This window comes from Colletotrichum orchidophilum, assembly GCF_001831195.1.
Source record: "Colletotrichum orchidophilum strain IMI 309357 chromosome Unknown Scaffold_65.1, whole genome shotgun sequence".
NCBI classification, from domain to species: Eukaryota; Fungi; Ascomycota; class Sordariomycetes; order Glomerellales; family Glomerellaceae; genus Colletotrichum; species Colletotrichum orchidophilum.
This window is the reverse complement of record NW_019173021.1, coordinates 125,637-149,841: the sequence shown is the minus strand read 5'-3', so window position 1 is coordinate 149,841 and position 24,205 is coordinate 125,637. Positions and strand designations below refer to the sequence as shown.

At 55.3% G+C, this 24,205-nt stretch overlaps 9 protein-coding genes across 9 annotated transcripts; 4 read left to right on the top strand and 5 right to left on the bottom strand.

The window, feature by feature from the left end:
• Positions 1-715: 715 nt before the first annotated feature.
• CORC01_07926 (cytokinesis protein sepA) lies at positions 716-5,927 on the bottom strand (the record flags this gene model as incomplete). Its single annotated transcript, XM_022619561.1, has 2 exons — positions 716-2,298; positions 2,363-5,927. The coding sequence occupies 2 exons, from the start codon at positions 5,925-5,927 to the stop codon at positions 716-718; spliced, it is 5,148 nt and encodes a 1,715-aa protein (XP_022473936.1).
• A 3,216-nt stretch (positions 5,928-9,143) lies between these two features.
• Positions 9,144-9,755, top strand: CORC01_07925 (uncharacterized protein; the record flags this gene model as incomplete). The annotated part of the gene is made up of 3 exons (XM_022619560.1): positions 9,144-9,170; positions 9,262-9,620; positions 9,692-9,755. The coding sequence occupies 3 exons, from the start codon at positions 9,144-9,146 to the stop codon at positions 9,753-9,755; spliced, it is 450 nt and encodes a 149-aa protein (XP_022473935.1).
• Positions 9,756-10,946: 1,191 nt separating this feature from the next.
• On the top strand, positions 10,947-11,516 carry CORC01_07924 (uncharacterized protein; the record flags this gene model as incomplete). The annotated part of the gene is made up of 1 exon (XM_022619559.1): positions 10,947-11,516. One exon carries the CDS (start codon positions 10,947-10,949, stop codon positions 11,514-11,516), a length of 570 nt encoding a protein of 189 aa, XP_022473934.1.
• Positions 11,517-12,571: 1,055 nt separating this feature from the next.
• On the top strand, positions 12,572-13,810 carry CORC01_07923 (Hus1-like protein; the record flags this gene model as incomplete). The annotated part of the gene is made up of 4 exons (XM_022619558.1): positions 12,572-12,614; positions 12,707-12,812; positions 12,876-13,728; positions 13,784-13,810. The coding sequence occupies 4 exons, from the start codon at positions 12,572-12,574 to the stop codon at positions 13,808-13,810; spliced, it is 1,029 nt and encodes a 342-aa protein (XP_022473933.1).
• Positions 13,811-14,245: 435 nt separating this feature from the next.
• On the bottom strand, positions 14,246-15,019 carry CORC01_07922 (kinase phosphorylation protein; the record flags this gene model as incomplete). Its single annotated transcript, XM_022619557.1, has 1 exon — positions 14,246-15,019. The coding sequence occupies one exon, from the start codon at positions 15,017-15,019 to the stop codon at positions 14,246-14,248; it is 774 nt and encodes a 257-aa protein (XP_022473932.1).
• A 441-nt stretch (positions 15,020-15,460) lies between these two features.
• CORC01_07921 (MED6 mediator sub complex component) lies at positions 15,461-16,519 on the top strand (the record flags this gene model as incomplete). The annotated part of the gene is made up of 1 exon (XM_022619556.1): positions 15,461-16,519. The coding sequence occupies one exon, from the start codon at positions 15,461-15,463 to the stop codon at positions 16,517-16,519; it is 1,059 nt and encodes a 352-aa protein (XP_022473931.1).
• A 194-nt stretch (positions 16,520-16,713) lies between these two features.
• On the bottom strand, positions 16,714-17,676 carry CORC01_07920 (uncharacterized protein; the record flags this gene model as incomplete). The annotated part of the gene is made up of 1 exon (XM_022619555.1): positions 16,714-17,676. One exon carries the CDS (start codon positions 17,674-17,676, stop codon positions 16,714-16,716), a length of 963 nt encoding a protein of 320 aa, XP_022473930.1.
• Positions 17,677-18,273: 597 nt separating this feature from the next.
• CORC01_07919 (short chain dehydrogenase) lies at positions 18,274-19,557 on the bottom strand (the record flags this gene model as incomplete). Its single annotated transcript, XM_022619554.1, has 6 exons — positions 18,274-18,448; positions 18,509-18,558; positions 18,615-18,673; positions 18,736-18,954; positions 19,070-19,303; positions 19,422-19,557. The coding sequence occupies 6 exons, from the start codon at positions 19,555-19,557 to the stop codon at positions 18,274-18,276; spliced, it is 873 nt and encodes a 290-aa protein (XP_022473929.1).
• Positions 19,558-20,516: 959 nt separating this feature from the next.
• On the bottom strand, positions 20,517-24,149 carry CORC01_07918 (helicase associated domain-containing protein; the record flags this gene model as incomplete). The annotated part of the gene is made up of 1 exon (XM_022619553.1): positions 20,517-24,149. One exon carries the CDS (start codon positions 24,147-24,149, stop codon positions 20,517-20,519), a length of 3,633 nt encoding a protein of 1,210 aa, XP_022473928.1.
• Positions 24,150-24,205: the final 56 nt, after the last annotated feature.

Sequence of the window (24,205 nt, the reverse complement as noted above, 5' to 3'; positions counted from 1 at the left end):
GAAATGGTAGACTCATCACATACATGGGCAAGGAGTTTCGCCTCTCCAATCTACCACCACGCTCAATCTGGACGTGATATCACAACAGATGCTCGCACGCAGATCGTAGGACACATTGACAACAGAACGCGTTGCTTCGCAATCGTATCGTTGGACATCATCTTTATCCTCAATTCATCCTCCTTCGTTTAGACGATGCTCAAAACCCTCCCTCATCCGTCCCTCTGAGGGAGTCAGTCCCTTCATCAGCTCATCCGAGCGTCCACCACGCACCACCATGCACCAACATGCAACAGAACACAAACAGCCAAGAAAGTTAGAATGCCAAACCCATAGACCAGCCGGGAGCCCAGCATTCTCATTCCCTTCCGTTAAACAGTCTTGAAGAAGAAGAGCCAAACGGCCACCAAAAGGAGCAATGATGCGACGATGCTGCAATGCGGTAAAACATTTGCAAAGACGCCGCCAATGACTGCAGCGCCCGACTCCTACCGCCTCCTATATAGCGTGGGGAATTATTCACAAGAAAAAAAGCTACCCCGAATTCTCCATCCCCTCCTCCCTTCAATTGACGAGATGGTAGGTACTGTGTGATCGAGCTTGTGTAGAGGGATGGGTATTTCCCCCTAGTGCTAGCGTTCTTCGAAGTAGTAAACATTACATAGTGTTTGTGTATATATGACTCCGACTGGTGACTCCCACATGAGATCCGGGCTCATGGTTCTACAGGCGTGTTCACAATCGAAGGTGTCGGGGGTATCTCCTCCTCCTCCTTCGCTTCCGTCACCGTCGTGTCTCCTTCGCTGATGGCGGTATTCGTAGAGGTCGCCTTCTCCCGCCTGCGTCTTCTCATTCGCCTTTCTTCCTCGGCCGTCTGCCTCCTTGAGCGCCGCAGGCTCTCTCTCTTCTCCGGATCGGCGTCGTCAGCCCCGTCTCCTCCACGTATGCCTTGTAGCAACAATGCCGCACGATCAGCTAAGTCATCCTCTTCAGCTTCTCTGGGTGACGACAGTCCCGGGCTGATGGGATTGCCCTCTTCGTCAATAGTCGCCTCCTTGGGGGCTTGTTGCAGGGAAGCTTCCACCTCGGGGATTTCGTCTGGATCAGGAATTTTCTGTCCCGATGCTACCCGCACCTGATGGCGATCCTTGAGTCTGGCCCTGCGACGACGATCTCTTTGGTCTCGTGTCTGAGGCGCAGCAGCGCGTAGCTTCTCCAACAAAGAGTCCATAGCACCTGCGCTTGATGGCGAGGGCGGTGCTCCATCCACCTTGGCATTTGATACCTGGAGCTGGGCGTGTTTCCGCTTCATGGAAGCCTCGTTGCGTCTGCGCGTCTCCTCGAGTTGAACGTTCTTCTCCCGGGACTTCTTCCAACCCTGGATGAACATGGCAAGCTTGGCGAAGAAGTCTCTGCGGGCGTTCTCGTCGGTGGAGTCTTCGCCGTAAAAGACCATAATATCGTTGTAAGTCTTCATCATCTCCTCCAGGTAAAGCTGCATCTCCTCCGCCTTTCTTCTCGCGTCCTTCATAATTCTCTGGACAATTTGACTGACTCGATCTTGGGGATGGAACTTTTTGGAGTCGCTGAGGTTGCCGGCGTCGAGAGACATCTGAACATTCTTTACCGTGTCGATGTACTGTTTGGCGTCCTGCTGGACTTGCTCAATGTTGATCTTTTGAGCCATCATAACACCGGAGATGTCATCCGAGAAATCTTCCCATTCGGGATACTGGTTGCGAACAATTCGCTCGACGAGATCGGCGAGAGTGGATTCGTTCTTGTCATCCTTGACCATGCCTAGACGGGCAAGAGAGCTCAGCTTAAAACCGCGGGCCTGCTTGTTGGCGTCGTTCATGTAGTTTCCGATGTCAAGGATGAGACCGAGAACGTTCATGAGGGATACGGAGTCTCGCAGAGACTCGGATACTCCGACAACTTGGCGCATCTTCTCCGTGATCTCATCAAAATCGGCTTCGAAGCTCCTAGTAAGGGCAAGAGCTCGCATTCGGGCCTTCCAGTAGTGATGCAACTCAAAGGCCGTGAACAGGTAAATCTGGTCCTGCCTAGTGAGTTCGGCAGGGTCCTGTTCGCGTTCGGCCTTGTCGGGGTTAGCGCCCGTCCAGTCCTTGCTGTATGGAGCCATCTGCTTGGCTGTGTTATCCGGAATATTGCACAGATCATCTTTGCGCAGGAAGTCCATGACGACGGAATTATCTAGTATCTCCTTGTCGCAATGAATGATGGACTGCACAATCTTCTCGACGGAAACCTGAGAAAACTTGGCGAAGGCAATTTCTAAGCGGAGTCAGTTGCTGTCACCCTAGCATAGATACGAAAAACCAAAACACAGAAAACTTACCGAAAGCTTTGCGAAGGTCTCCCGAGATGATCTGCTTCTTATCATCCTTCTTCGCGCCACCGCCGACTCCGAGCTTCTTGATTTCCTTGGCCATGAAGAGCTTCTCAACCTCATCCAAAATACCCTTGCGGCTAAGCTCATGATATTTCTCTTCACGTTCCTCAGCAGATGGAGCATGTGCGGCCCAATGCGTAGTCATGGGGGAATCGACCTTGTCCCAATGAAGGGCCTTGAGCTTCTTCTTTGGACGAACAATTGGCAAGCCGATAGAAGTCCCGCCGGCGAAAGGTGTTGCCTGTGAGAGGAAGTGCCCAGAAATGGCGCCAGGCAATGGCGGAGGCGGTGGTGGAGGCATTCCTGAGAGACCGCCTGGTGGTGGAGGTGGAGGCGGAGGCGGGGGTGGCGGTGGGGGTGGAACACCGGTCGGGGAAAGCATCCCCGGCATGGGCGGAGGAGGCGGCGGGGGAGGAGGTGCAGGTGGAATACCGGTTTGACCGGGTATGGGAGGCGGCGGAGGCGGAGGAGGCGGCGCGGCAGCCCCAGTAATTTGGATCTTGGGAGGTTCGCCATCGGCAGGGGTAATCGGAGAGCCGGACTCGAGGCTCGGGTGAGAAGGGCCGGTTGTTGCGCCTTCGGCTTCTTCTGAGTCGCTTCCCTCGTATTTTTTAACCTTGCCAGCCATCTCGCCGAAAAGACCGGCCTTTTGGTTGGGATCCATAACGGGACGGCGGATTTCAACGACCCGGGGCTTCTCATAAACAACTCCGTCCTCGTCCATCTCGACGTCTTCGCCTTCGGGGAAATCGCCTTCGATAGGTTCGCCGCGACCGTTGACTGGCTTGCGGGTAATCTTTGTGTTCCGGTTGACGCTTCCCAGCATGCTGTTTGTGAAGTCTCTTGGTGGCGTACCAGGTCCTGCTCCCATCGCACTGTCATCCATCTCCTCACGGAGAGCGCGCAGTCGATCAGATGGCCCAACAGCATCACCCCATACTCTGCCCTCCAACTTGAACTGAGTCTTTTGGCGTTCAATTTGCATCTGAAGCCGCTCCATGAGTCGGTCACGGTCCAAAATGCCCTGCATCCGGGCCGGGTCTTCTTCCCCGAGCTTGTTAGTGCCCTTGACAGCATTGGAGGCAGCAACGTCTTGTGCGTCTCGAAGCATGAGGTAAAGCTCTCGGGTCTCGAGCTCATACCGTTGAGCTTCCTTCTGACGCAGCGTCTGTACGTTCTCCAATTCGGCTTTCAAACCTTCGGCTTGCCGCCTTTGGGCTTCGATGAATCTCGCTTGCTCATCTAATTGCTTTTGGAGCTTTGCCACGAGTCCATCGGCGCCCAACTCTAATCTCTCCTTCATCTCATCTCTCTCCGCCATGGCAGCATCAGCGACCTGCCGAGCCTCCAGTGCCTCATCCTGGGCTTGCCGGGCCTCGGAGTCTGTATGAAGCTTATCTAACAGACTCTGGACGGTAAAGTTCAAGCTTTGCTTGAGGTCCATGTTGGGCAAACGCCTATCCATGGCCACGTAGCTCAGCATCGAGTCCACCAACTGGAACATTCGCAGTCGCTCTTCGCCATCGTTGTCACGAATGAGCAACAAGTGCTGTAGCGCTGAGATGAAGTAGTCCTGCGTCTTGCTTCCAAGCAGACGCTGCTGAATGGCGTCTACGATCTGAACAGGGTCGTTGAGGTCCTTAACTTCTCCTTCGACATTGTCCTTGATGCTACTGTTCTCCTTCTCCAGCATATCCTCGTAATCAATGGCCTCGTTGGTTCGGAAATGCTCAACCTGCTTGTCGATGAGGTCGTATTGAAACGACTCCATCTTCGTTAGGATGCGCCTGATGCCGCATGCGTTGAATTGGGCGCGGATATGCATCCGCAACTGGAGATCCTTCTCTGGTGCATCGACAATCATATTGATGAGAATGAGCGTCGCAACGGCGTATTCCATGAGAAGGTTCTCCATGCCGATGCCACCACTCCGGACCTCATCGCTTGCTCCGACCATACTGCCCATCTTACCACGCCCATCAACCGTGACTTCAACAAGCCGCATCCATGCGTCGAATCGGCCATTTTCTCCTTGTTGTGCCTTGACGGAGTCGAGAGCTTGGATAACCTTCAGGTGACCCTCACCATCGCCCCAGTGGCACAAAAAGGTGAGGACTTCGCTAACTAGCTTGCGGGTTGTCAAGCGCTGGGAAGTCAGTGAAGTCCCCAGTGCGATAATGACTTGTTGGTGGACCAGAGCGTCGTCGGCGCCGAACTTGTTGTTCATCAAGGCCTTGAGACATTTAATGATATCGTATTCCCGGTCAAAGTTTCGGTCTGATTTCCCATCTTGTACCGGCCCCATCGCGGTCTTGCGGTTGATCTTCATCAGGACGTTGGTCAACGCGACCTGCCCCTGGCACTCGATGAAGCGCTTGACCCATCCGATTTGTTGCGTTCTGAGGTTGACCTCCAAACTTCCCAAGCCCTTCGTGTCCAAGCTATTATCCATCACACGTCGGACATACCATTCCGGTGAACCCTCCTCGTCCGAATTAACCAGAATCTCCGGGGCCGCAAACTGGCTCGGTTTCGCTGTTTGCCTCCGCTTTTGCTCTCCTTGCCACTCGGTCAATCGGTCCTGGTATAGCAACGTCCATTTCTTGTCGGGCGCGTAAGCGACCATTTGTCGGCGAGCCTGCTCGGGTAGGTTGTGCCATCCTCGTTTTTGCATCAACGCCAAAAACATCTGGCTGATGATTTCGTCGTTATCCGGCCGGGGGAAATGAAACCCATCGTGTCCAGTGGGCCCCATGCCGGGGAACTTTGTCAGTCGGTGCGAGGAAGGGTGCGTCGAGTCCCTATAGGACATATGCGAGGAATAGGAACTCTGCGAAGAAGCACTGGGCAGTGCTGGTCTTGATGAGCGATTTGCTGCCAAGTCATAGGTGCCTCCATTACCTGATGAGAATATGCTGGCTTGGTCAGCGGAACTACGACCCGCCGATGTCATGTACGAATCGTATCTGGGGTTGTGGGACCCATTGATTGTGCTCGCCGTACTTCCGCGAGCAGGCCCTGGTCCCCACTGTTGGTATTGCGTCTGGCGGCCTGTACTGGACATTGTGATATTCGACTGCGGGACACGCTGCGCCGACGCATGTGAGCCCGCTCCCCCCGCCATTGTGGACGTGTCAAATGTGGGATACTGGTGAAAGTCGCTTGTAACTTTGTTGAGATGATGTGGCGAAGGACTCGGGCGAAGAATCGCTGCCTGATCGCCCTTGGGTAAGTATTCGATGGGGACTGGTGATCGAGAATCGGGTATGCTATCGTAGGGAATACTCGTCATGGGACCGGCTGTCATGCCGGATTCCGGGTACTGGTCGATGGACACGACGGACGAGTCGCGATGGTGACGAGAGGCGCGCGAGTGTACGCTGGCCGCGTCGGAGTAATCGGCTCCAGCCAGATGGCGACCTTCGTCGCTGGTGTTGCGTTTGTCTTTCCTGCTTCGCGAGAAGAAAGACTTTCCTCCTGAAGATTGTCTCGACTTGTCGGTGGAAGACATGGCGGGCGCAGGACGGGGAGGCAGGTGAAACCCCTGGCCCTCTCACGTAAAGCTCGATCGATGGTGTGTCTTCGAATTCAGAACTAACGGATCTGGATAATAGTTCGGGCGAGGAGGATGGCCAAGGCCGGTCGCATGATTGAATTCCTCTACCCGTTCGACGTGGAGCCCTTCGGAGGCAGTTGGGATAGCAAGTTGCAATGTGGCGCGTTGGAATTCTGGTTGCATGAATCGATGATGTTTTAGCATGTCTTCTGCCCAATTTTGGATCGAAGCAGACAGAGGTTTGGGACTTGAGACCGGGGACCGAAGGAGGGGGTCCCCTGGGGACCACAACATACCTCTGTTGCCGCCCTCGAATGCGACAAAGGTAGACAATGGTGTATACAAAGGCGAAGCGGCTGATGAGTCCGTCGGTCCTTATTTTCTTTCTCGGACAGATATGTTGCTGGGTAAGGTAGGGAGCGCCGAAAAAGTTGCAGAGGCTGCAACGCCGTTGGATGGAGCAGGGGTTTTGGAGTATGAACAAGATGGAATCGCGAAAAGCAAGTGGTGCGTCACAAAGAGTGTGTGGTGGGTTGCCGGGTATGAAGCAAAGCCGGAACGGGTATCCGAAGTATGCCACGGCTGGTTCGCAGGCTGACGAACTGCAGATCTGTCTGGCGGGCTGAAGATGATGATAGGCTTTGGCCGTGTGTATGTTGTGGCCGTGGTCCAGGTTTCCCACGCGAGGGGGGGAGGGAAGGGGCAACGAGAAGCTGGGTGATCACTCTCGGCGTTCCGTCGAGAACCGTTCCTCCACAAGTCGTGCTAGGCTCTATCCGTAGCTAAGCAGGCAATCCAGGGCGTTGGCTAGGCGGCAGTTGAGCAAAAGACTACCAAATTAGTGGCCAGCAGCGGCGGTCAACTAAATTCGGAGCAGCTGCAGCTGCAATGCCATGGGATGGAAGCCGAACAGGTTTGCTTCTGGGCGGGTGGTGTCGTCGCTGTGAAGACGACGTCGCAAGTGCGGAGTTCCCTGATGAAACGGGGCTCGACAAGGGGCCGCGATTGACTTGACACTTTAATGGCAGCAGAAGTGCGATTTCTTTTGCGGAAACTGCCTGAGCGTTCTGGGGTGGAGGAAGAGGAGGAGGAGGAGGGCGTGGGAGGATAGGCAGTGGGGATGCCGGACGGCGCGACTTGGAAGCCTCAAGGTCTGGGCTACCGGGCAGCTTAGTGCGTTACAGTGGTGACAGCTGGACTGGAATGAGCGCGCGGGCGGGCTGAGAGGGACGGCACAGATAAGAGAAGATGTCAAGGGACGAAGAGAAAACCACACGAAAACGCAGAATGACGAGAGGGGAGAGAATGAAAGAGAGGAAAGTCGAACGCAAGCGGCGCTGGCGTTGGGAGGTGGGGATGTTCTGTTGGCGCGCTTGACTTGAGTGCGAGTCCAGTTGCGCGATATTGAGTACGGATACCTGGCCAAGGATTACTTATTCAGGCAGGACGCCTCCAGGAGTCAATTATCTAGTGGGACTGGACTGGTGAAGGCTCCCGCTGCGCGCTCGATATCCATCCGTATTCAATGGCACTGAACAAAATAGAATGGTTAATAAGTATTGGCATGCGATGCTACGGGGCGCCGCTGCGTCCGTCAGGGGTCGAGACCAAAGGACGTGGACTCGGACGACTGCAGGAAGGCGCGAAGGGAGTCCGGCGACAAGTAACCCAAGTCCGTGGGTTGAGCCAAATCAAATGCGCCAAAGATCGCCTTCGGCATCTGCAAGTCAGGTGCTGGGCTCGCCAGTGATACGTCAAGCGGCCGGTCGGAAGAGAACTCTATCGTTGTCTATCGCCCAAGGACATTTGGGGGCTTCAACCAGTCGCATAATCCATATCTCAGAGTACCTTACGGACCGTCACTCTGTCAGTTGTAATTGATTTCTTCGCCTCGGAATCCATCGTTCGTATTCGTCCGTCTCTAGACGCCCACCACGGAGAGAACTCGCATTCTCCTTGCGAGGATCTCATGGCTACCCCTCATTGGGCGGCACGGCGGGTTCCTAAGGTAAGGTATAGTACCTTATAGGCGGGCTGGTCCCCTCCTTCCCTCTCTAGACCTTCCGTCGCGGTGGTGCTGATGCTAAAGATGGCGACAAGAACCCTGGGGCCCAATTACAATGCCTGCCCTGTCTGTCCATTTTGAGCCAGAGGGCCTTTTCGAACCATGTACCTCCACATGGAATGGTGGCGGTGGGGAGACAAGACGGCTTCCCGGGTGTCCACCATTGAGGCCCAGCACCTAAGCGATATTGAATCGGAATCTTGGGACTCTGGAGACTCGACTACAATGTATTACGACGACCCGTCTGCTTAGTGCTGCAAACCTTGAGTACTTACTCCTTCACGGCTTGCCCTGTCAACATCGTATGAGACTGGCATTCCCCCTTTGTCCTGGTTCTGAGCGTTGCTTTGCTGATGCAGAAATAGAAACATCGACAAGCAATCCTGCAGTAGCACGGTGGTTCTTCATAGTGCCATTTCTCAAGGTGTCTTATCTGCGGCTCTCGCTTGAGCACGTCAGATGAGGAACCCGGGGAGTCCGCGCTCAAGTCATTCCGCGACCCCGACTCTTTCCAACGATGGAGCTCAGTGCTCACCTTCCTACCCAGGTACCTAGGTATGTATTCGCAGTTTATTGACAGAACAAAATGCAAGAAGATCAAAGATTAATATTGTGCTGAGGAGACTCTTGCGTTGGGAGTCGATTCTCAGTCACTCGCGATACTTCCGGACTTGCAGCTCGGTCTAATATCATCCGTGAACTACCTTATAAGGTAGAGAGCGCTTCCATTCTGTCAGTGTTAGGTCCGGGCTGGGCTCAGGTGCTTAAGCGTCCGACCGCTTCCTGGCAGGGTGCGGGCAACAGCTTTTCTAGCGGGCCCATCAAGGTTGGCCTGTGTCTCCAGGTGCCATGCCCGGCGCCGGCCGGGGCCAAGTGGCACTATAGCATGCTGGGTGCTAAGGTAGGTAGGTAGCTTGACAGGGCCTCCTCTTTTGGCTTGAGCTTGGCTTCGTCCGCGCTCGTCGGCGGCAGTCTTCAGCTGCGCTTGCTGATAACAGTAGCCTTCCAGGTTGCCTTCATTTCGCGCGACACATAATCCTTGGGATCTCTTCCCACCAGGGCGCAAGGTCAACAAATATTTACGCGACATCACCACCAGGCCTACCATGGGCACCACAATGTCAGTCATTAAGGTGCGCTTCAATTCCCTCTACGTCTGACTCTTTCTTCGCCACCGTTTCCCCGATACATCCCTGAGCTGACCATTTGCCGGCATACGTCAAGACCTTGATCGTGCCTGCCATCATCTCGCTCATTCTTTTTCTCGTTTCGACCTACGTCGCCCTCCCGCTCTGGCGCAGATGGCGCAGTCGTTATAGCCAATATCTGCCTCTCGATACCATATCAACCTCGACTGTATCAATACGACACCGCGTGCAAAATGCCATTGCAAGGATGATGGTCCCGTCAACTTGGCGGCGGAATGCTCATGAACGCCTCGTCATAGCGACTGACGCTACTGAGGACGGGTACTCGTCAGGAGATGGCGAGGAGCTTGGGGAGGTTGGTGAAGATACCCGGCGAGCTCTGTCAGAAGATGCTCGGCGGGACAGACATGACAGCACGAGACGCTTGAGTAGAGAGTGAGTCGTCGAGCAATGCCCCAACTCCCTCTTTCGTGGCCTCACAGCTAACACGAATCTCTCCGTGCCAGCCTTGAAGAGGGCTTTAGAGATGACAGTGACGATGAAGGTGATGGAGCTGGTAATAGGCGGTAGTCATCAATCTAATACGCACTTCAGCCTCTTCCATGAACCGGACGCCTATCCCGTTGCCGACCACGAGGATACCAAGGCTGAATGCCTTTCTATCAGACACACGTTGTTACTGCACAAAACTCCGTTTTTTCCGCCCTGCGACGCGGGATGTGGACACGCGAACTGGTATCAAGCTTCAGCCGAGTTGGCCGATCTAATCAGGCTGTCACGAAGAAGCTAAATCGCGATCTGTCTTTCGGCAATGGTTGTTCCAGGGGAGTCTCCATGTCAAGCGGCGCGGATCTCATACCCACTCCAAGTTCTGGTCCTGCATAACTGGCCGGCAAACGTGGGAATTAAGTGGCGATCAGGAGTGGCTAAAACTGCATACATTTCAATGCTGAAATCAACATCAGCTGAACTTTATGCCGCCTGCCAACCTGCCTCACTATGGTCGACTATCTCGCTCTGTCTTGGCTTTGTTTGGTCCGAGTGAGGGTCAGGCGCAACCACATGTCCGAAACAAGCACCGCTCAGGCGCCCGTGTTTCTGTCCTGCATGTCTCTACATCTTACCTAATTTGGCCCGTCATGTTTCTCTCTTTCGCTATCGGAGACGGCGGTACCTATCCTTCCCCCCCATGAACCCCTCCTCAGCATCATACCTGACTCTCTTCGATATGAAAGAGTGGGATGAAAGGATGGAGGTCAGCAGCGTCGAAACAGTTTCTTTCCTGGGGAGGGGCACACACTCCTTTTGACAAGCGTCAAGCGTCACACGCCGCCTCCAGCCAATGCTCTCGATGTTCCCAAAAAGGTCAGACTAAAGGCTGCCAGCGCACATGTCAAGCATAGCCCAGCGAGTCGGCAGCACACCTTATCCCCAAGGTATGGCTCCGTGCACCATGCCTTTTCGTGAGAAAGACATGGTTGACCCGGTAGAGAATCCGGAACGGTCCAACTACGAGGTCAATGTCGGGCCATCTGCAAGGCACGATTAGCTTTCCTAAAGTCAGTGGCTCGTCCTGTCCGGGTGTTGTACTTTCCCTCTTTGTCACGTTCTTCACTTTCTTTGTACACTACTACTCGCCCGCCTTTCGGTCTAGCAACAAAGCCATCGGTTTATCCGGATTCGAATCGCCAACAGTTTTCGACGCCGCTTGTCGCTGGCTGGTTTTTTAGCGAATTCCATGTCCCCTTCCTGCTGGAGACGATGAATATTTTCAAATCTGTTATGCGGAAGCAGGAGATGGCTTCGAATCCCGCTGCCGACGATACCTGCTGCGCAATATGTTACGAGAAAGTCGGCGAGGTCAAGGAGGAGGGCGACAAGGAGATCTGGCGATATCTTCCCTGCGGTCACCGCTTCGGCGGCGACTGCATACAATACTGGCTTGGCGTCGCCAGCGTCGATGAGCCGCACTGCCCTTGGTGTCGGGTGAGCATGCGGTGCGACTGCGGACACCCCGTGGTTCCAACAACGAAGCCGACGCGCAGTTACATGTACTGGGGCTGGATGCCGTGCGAAATATGCCACACTCAACTGCAACGTACTCGCAAAACCTCGAAATACTTCCGCGGCCAACTCCTGCCACGGCTCAACTCTCTCATCCACTCACTCGATCACAATATGGCGTCCATCCCTCAAGAGGTTCCCAAAGAACAGGAAGAAACACCAACAAAAGAGCCCTGGGAGGACCGCGAAGTGTGGAGGAAGAAGTGGACCGAGCACTTCATTCAAGAAGATCGGAAGGCTTCAGGGTCGAAACCACCAAAAAAGTAACACCCGCAGGTATCGCAGATATTACTGCTGCGGGAGGTCTCCGCAGAAACGTTACACGACTTCTTCTGCCTTGAACGGTTCTGCTTCACTAGCGATGTATACACGATGGATGGGAACCCGAGCCATGGGCGGCTCTGTGCACGGCGGTGGTTTTTGAGAGCCTAATAGACGATGGTATCACAGCGGATGGCAGGACTGGCATTATGACAAACAAGCTAGGCCTTGAGTTTGATGGGAGCATGATGACTTGGGCGAAGCCTCATGAGTCTATGAGACAGCAGATGGTATAGCTGACGGATTTCATTTGTCCAATACCTGTAAAGAATTTCCAGCTTTTGACAGTAATTCTAAACACCTTTATTTCATCATGTCAACTTTTCGAACAAACACATTGAAGCCCTATGAAAACCTAATAGACAGCCCACTTCGACTGCTTCACTGCAATCCAAGAGTAGTCTCGAAGATTGCCCTTCGCGTCCATCGACTTCACTCTGGAGAGTCGACATACCCACTGACGTCCAAACCTGGTACAGTACCTACCTACCTACTCCCGGAATCTTGAATCAACAGGGAAGGGAAGGTGAAGCCGGTCGCGACGTTATCTTACTGGCCGCCTCGTAGATCGATCTCGCCCTCTTCTGTCCACCTCAGGTGATAGCGGGGTAGTCGTGAACTGTGAATGGGGTGAGGTCTCCTAATCCGGGTACGCTAACAGGGGTGGTATGCCCCGCGCTAAAGACTTCCATGCCGTTTCTGCAGGCCATCCGCACTGCAGTGCTGCGTGGGCTGCGTGGCGGCAGGCATGCACCACCTGTGCTCCGGTGCCGTCTCCTTGCCAGTGGCAGCACCACGCACGACGGCGTACCACACCTCGGAAGGCAAGATCGCGTCGTTTCTCTTTCCACTTTACGCGTCTACACCAAAAGAGGCAATCAGCTCCCCCCCACCCCTTCGCCCCTCAACTGCCGTCGGGAGTTTCTTTCTGTTCATGTGTCCTGTCCCTGCATAGTTTCCCGTCCGGACGGTCAGCCGTTGAAGAGATCGAGGTTTCGAAAATGCGATTCAAGACGGAGCTCAAAAACATCCGTACTTTTTCCAGTGCGTTCGAACCCATAACTACTATCCTTTGCCTGGTCGCTGCAACCTCGGGCTCGCCCAGTGACTCTCTGACCGTTCCCTTCGTTTTACAGAGCTTACAGCTGCCCTTAACTCGCTCGAGAAAATTGCATGGGTTCGCCTTGACGATGAAACGGCGCGCTTCACAGTAATACCCGACACGGGTTCTCAAGTCTGGTCGTAAGATTGCTGCACTCTGACTCTGATTGCGTCTTGGAAGCATGGCTGCTGAATCATGGCCAGTTCTCTACCCATGGACTTCATCTTCGATAGCTATCACATCCAATCCGCAGAAGAGCACAACACCATCAATCTAGAGCTGCCCCTTCAGCCCCTCCAGCGTGCCCTGCGTTCTGCGCTCAACAGCACCTCGGCCTCGCTGCGCCTTACCAAGAAGGATGGAATCCCTGTGCTGTCCATGACCATCACCACGACGACAAACACGTCCTCAGGTTCAGGCCTGCCCGGCCGCAACGCCGCCTACGCCGGTCTCGAAAACGACCCCTTTGACGAGGACGACCAAGGCTTCGCCGCTGAGCATCTAGAGACGTCTCTGCGGCGTGAGCGCGAAAAGATCATCACCCAGGACATCCCCGTGCGGGTGTTGCACCCAGAGACGGTAGAGACCATCATGCAGCCCACGGTGCGCGAGACAGACGTGCATATCACCATGCCCCCTCTGCTCCAGCTCAAAGCCATCTCGGATCGGTTCACCAAGCTCGCGATCTCGTCCGGCACAAACTCCCGCGTGAGTCCCAAGCTGGAGCTAAGCGCCAACATGTTTGGGAACCTGAAGCTCCGGATCGCGACGGAGGCAGTCGACGTCTCGAGTACGTGGTCGGGTCTCGTCAACCCGGAGCTGGACCCCACGCAGTTGGAGATGCCCGTCGAAGAGCACCCGAGTGTCAAGTTCAAGGAAGGCGGCCCGGAGAAATGGGCCACGGTGAGAGTGGATGGGAAGGATTGGAGCCGGGTGTTGAGTGTAGGGCGGCTCGAAGGCAGGGTTGTTGCGGCTTTCGCAGACGACCACGCTTTGATTCTGTATGTCTACGTGCCGCAGTATGACGATGCCACAGCGGACGATGCCGTACTAACTGTAAGAGTGCCCCTGCATGCGATGTTGAGGAATAATACTGACTGACCACTTGCAGTACTACGTAACGTCGTTCAGCGCATGAGTTATCTGGCGAATTTGGACTGTCATTGTCGGCATTGGAGTTGTATGGGACTGGCGTTCAGGTTGATGAAAATCATGGTGAGGCAGATAGTGGCGTTTATTTCAGGGTCAGGGGCTGGATCAAATTGCAGATCAGTCTGAAGTTGAGACCTGGAATGGGATTTCGTCTTCGCAAAGTCATGGGTTAGAAGGTTTCTGTGAGGCCGTCATGAGCCTTTGCCCTATGGGGGCTATGGATTCGCAACCGACAATCTCGTGAGTATCAGTCATTCAAATGGTAGAATATTGATATGTCGGTCACAACGCCATCTTGAGAGTGGATGTTCATAGGTATTCTTCGTTGTTATATACTGCGCTTGCACCGCGCATCAAATGTGCCCTGGGTATCATTGACTTCTCTCATCAAATCGGATTTCCAACAGTCTGGTGGCGTTCATCAGTGACGCTTGTCCGGACTGCGCCGGCGGTCCCTCGACCGGGCTCGTTGACCCTCTCTGCTCCTGCTCCGCCGCCGATGCTCTCTCCGCTCGCGCTCGTGGCTTCGACTCCTCGCCTTTCGATGGTACCGCCTCTCCCGCCCCTCATCACGATCCCGATCATAATCCCTCAGCTCACGACCGTGTTCCCGCCCTTCACCACGGCGATGATGCCTCTCCTCCCCGCGCTCCCGGTCCCGACTCCGTCTCCTCTCGCCTTCCCTCCTCCTATCTCGCCGGGGGCTACGACTCCGCCTCCGCCGCCTATCCTTGTCCTCACCTCGATCCCTCCGCTCCCTCTTCTCACTGACAACGAGCCCGCCCTTGCTCTCCTCCTTCAACGGCTTCGCGTCGCCTCCGCCGCCTGCATCAGCACCGCCGATACCCCTATTCCCGCTAACCTCAACCGCATTCGCGCCCGAAGAGTCCCGCTGCGGCACCGGTAAGCCCAGCGCGCGCGCGAGCGCGTCCTCCTCAGCCTCCTTGATCTTTCGCAGCTCTTCCTTGCGCTCGCGCTCCAGCCTCTCCTCGTCCGTCTCGCCCTCCCTCGCTCCCGCATCGTCGTCGCCCTTGGCGTACCAGTTCAGATCGCGGCCTTTTTGCCAGCGACCGACGGGGGCTTTGAGGCTGTGTCCGAGGTAGTTTTCGCGGTGAGACGAGTTGGCGACCTCGTCCCAACTGAAGTTTACGCCGCCGCGGGAGCCGGATTTGCGGACACTCGAGAGGAGGTCCATAGTTGGCGGTTTAATTCAATCTGGGTATCGGGCTATATGGGTGTCATATGTTCTCCCGTTGAGATTTCGTGGCGATACTGTTTTTGTGGTTTTGTTTGTTCTATAATGTTGGGGTTTTTGATGATGGTTGTTGTCAGGTCGGACCCATTCAAACTTCAAGGTCTTTGGAGCTTGTCGGCTGGTAATCGTGTCACGTGATTGCACCCGCAAAGCACCCCTGTCGATCCGTGACCCCCTGCAATGGAACAAGCTAAGGTACTGGCCAACGCCCCACGATACAAAAGTTGGAGAGCTTCTCCGTACGTTAGCAACATTGCGGCTCAGCAAGCTCCGGAATCATCCCTTCCAACGTCACCCACACCTACCTTTTGTACAGAGGACAGAACGAACCGCCGACAAATCTTTAGCACAACTCCTTCGACGACCGCTGCGCCCTCGACGATGGCCAACCCAAGCGACCCACCACTGGACGAGATCCAATGGCGCGCGCCCGAGATCGCGGCCACAATGCAGGGCATCCACTCCAACAGCGTGCTCTTCTACTTTGCCGAGTCGCCCTTTTTCGACCGCCAGTCCAACAACGCCGTCATCACAAACCAGGCCATGTTCAACCCGGCCCTCCTCAAGAACCTGGCCACGCGCGAGGCCTTTGAGAGCGAGCTCGATAAGATGGCCGGGCTCGAGTTCAGGGTCCTGCACGCGCCGGCGGACATGGTCATGGGCACCGGCGTGTGGACAATTGTGAAGCAGACGAGGCAGAAAAATATCGACCGTGGCCGGATGGAGACGAAGCCTCTTGCATATTACTTTGTTGTCGGGGAGAATATTTATCAGGCGCCGACCCTGGGCGACCTTCTCAGTTCAAGGATTGTAGGTCTCACGCACCAGTCCCTCTCTCTGGGCAGGGATGAAACCCCTGTTGATCACCAATGGAGTCTAACACGGCACCAGGAATCGATTGCCGAATCGATGCGAAAGGTTCTCCCCGCGGCCGACAGCGTACGGAGGTGGACACCCTCCCTGGGCCACGTCTACACCCAACCGACGCCCCCCTCGGCCCTCGCTCGCGCGACGGCATCGAAAGATGGCGGAGCGGCAGATACGCCCGCGGCCGAAGGCGCAATGAACGGCAAGGCCTCAGCGGTCGCCAAATCGACCAGCAAAAAGGACACGACGGCAAATGCGCTGGACAGGCTAGCGGAGGAGTCCTTTGCGATCCACATGCGCCACGGCGGCGACTACTTTGACGAGAACCCGATCACGGGCAGGCCCGGTGACTTCCACTTTGCGAGCACGGGGCGCAAGGACAAGATTGCGCCGCCGCCGCCACCGCAGCCTTCGCAGGCGCAGCCGAAGCCGGTTATCAATACCAAGCTGGCCGAGGAGGCGAAGAAGGAGGGGAAGGAGAGCAAGAGTCCCAAGACGCCCAATGGGCCGAAGCCGAAGAGGAAGAAGAGCAAGATTGCGACGCCGGCCACAACCCCCGGCCCGTCTTCGTGAAATTTGTTCCTGAGGAGAACAAGGAGAGGAAAGGTTGGATATGGCTCACTCATAGCGTTTTGATTTAGTAATGATACCCCCTTTCTGCTTAGGAGAGCTTGTGGCTTCTTGTTCTCGTATGGTCGTGGACTCACGACTTCCTACCTGGTTGTCAGCTGTTGATTCTGTTGAGTTTGATCTACTGAACCTCTTTTTCACATTGCTTCCTCGTCCCCCTTTACCCACCCGCTACTCTCCCTCAGCCAAGCATCCCAACTCTGCAAGCGCGGCTCCATCCCCCTCAATTTCTCAACATCAGCTTTGTACCCCTCCTCCTCGAACCACTCCATGCTCTTCCCGGCATCCTCAAAAGCCCACCTCACAGCCCTGCCAACGACCCCCCACGTCCTCGGCATCCTCTGCCCAACGACCCTCTCAAAAACCTCCGCCGCCTCCGCGAAACCAATCTCATCCCCAGCGAGCCCCAGCGCCCTGCCACCCCACTCGCCATCGGGACCATCCATCAGCGCCCTGGCGGCAAAGAGCCCGATATCCCGCGCGCTGACGAGCTGCATCTTGCGACCACCCAGACCGGCCGGCATCGTCGCCCACAGCCCGCCCATCACGGCGCCCAGGGCCCCCGCCGAGGCGTGGTAGTTGTCCATGAACCCCGTGGGCCTGAGAATCGTCCACGCCGTCGCCGTGCCGCGCGTCGTGTCGCGGAGGTATATCTCGACGCGGTGCTTCGCCGCAAAGTGCGGGACGGACGTCGGGTTCACCCACGAGCGCTCGTCGCCGCCGCGGTCGACGCTCGAGAAGACAATGTGTGGGATCTTGTGGGATATTGCTGCGTCGATGAAGGGTATGGCCTGCGCTTCGTCTGCGGGCGGCACGGTCACGAGGTAAATTGCCGTTATGTCTGGGTGGGAGGCGAGGATTGGTGCTGGGTTCTCGGGCGTTCCTTGGACGAGGGTGATGGGAGGCGACGATGATGATGGTGGCGATGATGAGTACTCGGGGAATAATTTGAGAAGGTTTTGGGACTTGGGGGAGGACGGGGAGCGGGTGAGGGCGAGGATTGCGGGCCGGTTTGGGGCTGAGGCGAGGGCTGCGATCGTTGCGCTTCCCGTCCGACCGGTTGCGCCGACGATAAGGATTTTTGGTGTCCTGATTTCCATTTTCGGGCAACTGGTATTTTTTGATGTGTATTGAGATTGTGATCTCAAGATAGCGGGAGAAGGGCGTCTTAAGTACGGTCTGGTAGAAATGTTGATCTGGAGACTTTTCGGACACTTTGGCTGGCGTCATCTCACGCACCACTAGTCTCCTCTTCTATCACAAAAATGGCTTCCATCAAGATAAGATCACGGACCAAACCCGATTCAACGACTCCAAAGCATTCTGAAGCCATTCGCATTTCAATTTCCCCCTGTTTGCTTCCCAAGTCTGCGAGATTTGTGCGTATACTTCACCTCTCTCCGACTTTGATGATCCCAAAACGCAAGGGATACAGCTCTAAGCAATTTCAAAAAACGAATTCAATATGCTTACTATTGATTGAAGTAAGTGACTAAATACACACACAGCGACTTTGCGTCGATGGTCTCTCCTGGTCTCTCTTGCTTGATATCCTTACACTACGCTTGGTCTACTCGCCGGCCGGCTACTCCACAAACGCTTTTTCTATCAACAATTTCTTTTGGTCTCTGTCTGTCTCTCTCATCTTGCTCATACATAGAAACCAATTCCGTCCGACAAAGGGGGACGAGGCCTACCTAGTTGATAACGTAGCCACCGTCGACGGACAACGACGCACCGTGGATGAAGGACGCCTTGGAGCTGCAGAGGAACAAGACGGCATCGGCGACTTCTTGGGGTGTTCCCTTCCGCTTCATGGGGGCTACTGAGATTATAGGGTCGTCTGGCGAGACTTCGCTCGTCATCGGCGTGCTGAGTGCGTTGGTCAGCCCTCGTGGCCAACATCCTCATCAATGTTTTTCCCAAACTTACTCAATGATTCCCGGGCACACACAGTTGACGCGGATATTGTACTTTGCATACTGCTAGTTGTCAGACTGAGGCCCGGTCTTCCCTCTCGTTGTTGAAGGAAACTCACATCAATAGCATCACTCCTTGTCAGACTCAAGATGGCCGCCTTGGAAGCATTGTAAGCCGCTAAAAGGTTGATCAACTACCACGATTATAACACAGGAATGGTCGTTTCGGCTCGGACTCACGTGTCTCTGGCCGGCTGACCAAACTCAGGTTGCTCGCAACGTTGACAATGACGCCCCGGTTCCCTGGCCTTCCATCGTGCGTCATCATGGACTCTTGCTTGATCATGTGGGTGAGCTCCGCCCGGGAGCATAGCCAGGTGCCGCGGTAGTTGATGTTGGTGATCTCGTCAAACTCGGCGGGCGTCAAGAGGTGTGATGGCGCTTTGGGTCCAAACATGCCTTTTATCTTCTCATTAATACAGCTCTTTACTCTTGTCTTTGTTTTTCCCTAAAAAGCTAGACTTTCCCCGGACAGACTCGCGTCGAGTGAGAAGACATATCGAGGAAAACTCACCAGCGCAGTTGACGGCGTAGTCGATCCTGCCCCATTCTTCCACAACGTTCTCCATACATGAAGAAATGTCCTCGTCGTTCCGGTTGTCAATCTCCATGACAAAGGTGCGCGTCTCCCCGTTGGCTTCCCGGCACATGCGAGCAGTCTCCAGTGCGCCGTCCTCATCTCTGTCGAGCAGGGCGATGCGCTTACAGCCCTCGCGGGCGAACGAGATTGCGACCTGGCGGCCGATACCTTTTACTCTGTTAGTCTAGTTCGGAATCTTACTCATTTACTCCCTTCCCATTCCCATAATTGAACGTGCCGCGTCTAGATATGAACCCAAGTCTTGAAGAGGTTTATGTGACGTTACCTGAAGCAGCGCCGGTGACGACGGCAACGCCTGAGAAGAGTGTCATTTTCATCTCAATTTCGCGGAGAGTACTCATGCATTCGTCAATCAGAGCTTCGTTTTCCTTCCAGGTCGATCTCTGCTGTTGCAATATCATCGGGGCCCGGTCCGGAGGGGGCGCGTGGCGTTGGGGCACCCGTCTTTTTCAAGTATAATGATCCGGTAATATGATGGTGCAGGACTGCGAGTCAGTTCGAGCTTCAGACCACCTAGGCAGAAGACTGATTTTCCAACCTAGGGCGAGAGACACACAAAAAGGTTTGATGTATGAATAAGCAACAACTAAAGCTTGTCGTTATCGTCACGAAAGTCGACTCGAAACCCTGTGTGGGAGTGTTTGCGTTGGCTCTAGAAAGTAAAGTCTCACCGGCGAATAGAATTGACGACAACAACACTAGAACAAATGGAAAACATCCTCTCTCTCGAAAGAGAGTGGCATAAGTCAGTCTCGCTCGGGCCCGGCCACGGGCATGCATCTGCAGCTTTACCCGCTTCATATTTCTTCGTCCGAAGTTTCCCAGGGCCACCCGTGTCCGTGTGTGTTGTGTGTCTGTCCCGTGTATTACCTGATTCTCAGACTTGCCTCCCCTTCCCAATACACTCGCAAACAAACCGCCCAAAACATTGAACGGAAGACGGAGAGGAAGGAGAACACATGGTCCATACTGAGTAAAACCCTATGAAGGAGAAGAAGGTTCGGATTGTGAACCGATTTACCGCCCACTCGCTACGTGTTTAGACCGCCGGCCGGTTTGGACTCTTGTTTTGGGAGGTTTGGCGTTGGGCAAGGAGGTGTTTCCTACCAGACGTACCGACATACCCGATTTCGTGGTAGGGCTGGTGAAAGACTCAATCATTAGCAAAACAAAATTCCTTCTGGTTCAAGTCGATGGAACGAGTACGTTTTGACCCAGTTGTGGCAACTAACTCTCTTCCCGTCAACCAACAGGCCATTCATTATTGCCGCGAGATGAGAGCACCGAAGTAACACTGAATGCCTCGTGTCCATTTTATATTATTGAAATATGCCTATACCAACTTTTAACTCCCCGCGTTTCATTCAACGACCCATCCCTTACCAGCAACCCTGCGCTGCACGACCTTCTTCATCGGCAACGGCCAGCCCTGACCACCAACACCCTCGGCCCTCAGGTACGGCACGACCCACACCTCACGCGTATTCGCGGTCGAAGAAATTTCCTTGACCGGCTTCCCGTAGCTGACAAGCGGCGTGCCCTTGGCCAAGCTCGCGAGCTGCCCGCCGGTGACGTCCGTGAGCGCGAGCATCCTCGTCTTGGGCGTCTTGTTCACGTCCGCGCCCTGCGTCGCCCGCTGGAGCTGCGAGTACACCACGAATTCGGGGCACTCTTGCGGGCTGAGGTGCGCCAGCGGCGACGTCGGGTGGATGTAGACGAGCTTCTCGGCACCGTGGCCCACTCCGAGCGGCGAGAGCGGGATGTACGGCACGTCGATGGCGCGGCCGGGCTTCCGCGTCACCTCGGGCGGCACGGGGGACTTGTCGGCGCGGAGGGCGACGTGGTCGATGAAGCCCGCGGCCACCATCTGCTTGAGGTAGGCGACCTGCTTGTCCGACGGCGCGTCGAGACGCTCTTGGTACTTTAGGTTCTTGAACGCGGGGATGTTGGCCCGGAGGAGCTCCGTGATTTGCTGGCGCAGCTGCGTCACCTCCTTCATGACCTTGTACCGCACAAAGTGGTCTTCGCACCACTTCTCCGTCGGGTCGTGGGCGTACTCGCCGACGACCTGGAGGAGCTTGATGGCGTCGGACCTGTCGTCCAGGTAGCAAAAGTTCTTGTGCGCGGCGTTGAAGAGGCGTCTGATGTTGGCCTGGCGGTCTTCGGCGATGATGTCGGCAGTGCGGCGGAACTCGGACTCGTCGCGCGCGGCGAGGGAGGGGATCGCTTGGTGTTCCGGGACGAAGATCTCGGCTGCCGACAACGCTGCCACCATCATGATGGTGTACGGCAGGCAATCATGCTGGTGTCCGACGAGGAGGATGCGGGCGAAGCGGGGCGAGAGCGGGAAGATGGACATGGTTGATCCAATCTTTGTGATTTGGCCCTCCGGCGCAATGGCTGAGAGGTAGGTGAGCAACTTTTCAGCCTGGCGGAGACCCATGCGATTCGGCGGTGTCGGGAAGGGGAAGTTGACGACGTTGGAGAGATTCATTGCCTTCAGCTGGAGCACGACGCCGTCGACGGGCATCCGCAGGATCTCGGGATCTGTGAACTCGGGCAGGTCTCGCTCGTAGACGGCTGAGGAGTATAGTCTGTAGCAGTGACCGGGTCCCGTACGACCGGCACGACCAGCACGCTGGCTGGCACTGGCCTTGCTGATCCAGCCGATTTCGTAGGTTTGCACTCCGCTGAAGCGATCGTATTGTCGCTCCTTGGACCGGCCGCAGTCAAAGACATACCGGATGCCAGGGATCGTCAAACTGGTTTCTGCCACATTGGTTGCCAGGATGACTTGACGGTGATTTTCGGGGGGATCCTCAAACACTCTCATCTGTTCCCTGGTTGGCAGCAGAGAGTAAAGAGGCAAGACTTGCATCTTCATAGGCCCCGTCTCTCCCTCCTCTCCTTCAATGTCAAACTCCTTGTCGTCCTCGTGCTCCATATCCTCATCTTCGTCGAGCCCATCGTCAATGTCGGCAGCAATCGTATCGTCGACCTCGCCAAAGTCGATATCTTCAACCTCCATAGGTGCGTCGGTAGCCGAGATCTGGACCTTGGGTGCACTTGCTTCGGTGAAGCCACCAAATGCTTCTCTCAGTCGCTTGCTCAGGTACCTGATTTCGTTTTGACCTGTGAGGAACACCAAAAAGCCTCCGGGCGGCAGCTTCTTGTGACCACGCATGATCTTGTTAAAGGCCTCCTCGACGAAGTCAGACTGTGTGCGCCGCGAAAAATGAATCGTGACGGGATGCTGCCGTCCTTCAACTTCTACCACAGGGGGTGGGGTGGGAAATAGTGTGGTATTGTTGGTCATGTCTTCGACTCTCAGCGTCGCGGACATGATGATGATCTTGAGTGGCTTGATCGAGGGATCGACCTTGTCGTTGCCCTTGCGGATGTTGTTGATACGACTCAGCATTCCAATCAGGATATCTGTGTTGACGCTTCTCTCGTGGGCCTCATCAATGATGATTGCCGAGTACTTCTTCAGGGAGAAGTCTTGCGCCATCTCTCGTAGCAACACACCATCCGTCATGAATTTTATGGCCGTCTTGGCTGAAGCTGTGCCCTCGAATCGGATCTGGTATCCGACCCTGTCCGAGTGGTCGCCGAGTTCTTGCCCGACACGCTTCGACATGCTCACGGCAGCAACTCGTCGAGGCTGCGTAACACCAATCATGCCCGGAGTCGCGGAGCCAGGAGAACCATAACCAGCCTCATACAGGAACTGCGGCACCTGTGTTGTCTTACCGGAACCTGTGGAACCGCACACGACGACGATGTCGTTGTTGTGAATCATCTCCATGATCTTCTGTTCCTCGGCAACAACTGGGAGTTTCATACGAACTTCTTGGATCTCCGGAGTCCGCGTCACGGCAACACTGTATGCCTTGCGTGCAAGATTCGTTGTCGGCTGTAGTTCCTGAGGCAGTGGTTCTTGCTCAAGCGGCCGTGGCTCAAAATTCTCCGGTCTAGGGATTTCGAGTGCTGTGGAAGCCTCTGTTGTTGATTCAAAGCCAAGGGCTTCGTTTCTTTGAGCGAGTGCCCAGGCTTTGAAGGCAGACTGCCTCGTGCTGGTAGACCCGTCCTCGTCGTCCTCGTCATCATCTTCCTCCGACTCGTCAGAACCTTCGCTTGATTGTTCAGACTCCTCCGCAGACGAATTTTCCTCATCACTGGATTTTCCCTCTGCGTCATCGCTGAGACCATTCCATTCGTCCTCCGCATCCTTTGCCTTCTCCGGTTCGGCGATGGAGAACTTGGAAACAACGCCGCCCCTCTTTTGACGCTTCCGAAGCACTGGTCGACCCGCTTCGTCGACATCCAGAGGGCGCTTCAGACCAGATCCTGTAGATGCGGCGGGTTTTGGTTCCGGCTTTGACGCAGGTGCAGGTGCAGGTGCAGGTGCTGAAGCTGGTGCTTGTGATGATGTTTCTGATGTTGACTTTGATGTCGTTGCTGGTGCTGGTGCTGGTGCAGGTGCCTTGACTGTGACCATGGAAGCTTGCAGCTTGGGTGCCTTTGGAGCCTCGTATTCGCTGTCTTCAGAATCCGCCTCAGGTGCCTCGTCTCTCTTCTCATAGAGCAGTTCCTCCGCATCCGCGTCGACTTCCAACCCGGCGTTCTTCTCTCGCAGTGCCCTGGTCAAAGCCTGGCGTTTGGACTCCTTGCCCTGGCCGAGAGTCTTGGTACTCGTGAAGAGGCTCGTGTCGACCTTTTGCTGCGCGAGCTTGGCGAGGATTTCGCGATTCTCATCTTTGCGGAGCTTGTTTGTGATGTACTTTTCCAGCCGCTTCGCCTTCTTGCCGCTGGGCTTGGCGCCGTCTCCCTGCAATTCAGCCTTGAGCTGCGCCCTCTTGTCCTGGAGACGCTTCTGGTCTTCGGGGAGAATCTCATCCGCGTTCGAGTCCTGGGGGATGACACCGTTCTCCTTGGACCTCTCTCGGGCGAGCACCTTGTGCTTTCGCTGTCTTGGGACAAATTTGCCCATTTTGAGAATATGAAAGCCCCGGTGTTTTACAATGCAGATTCCTCGTGGTATATGGT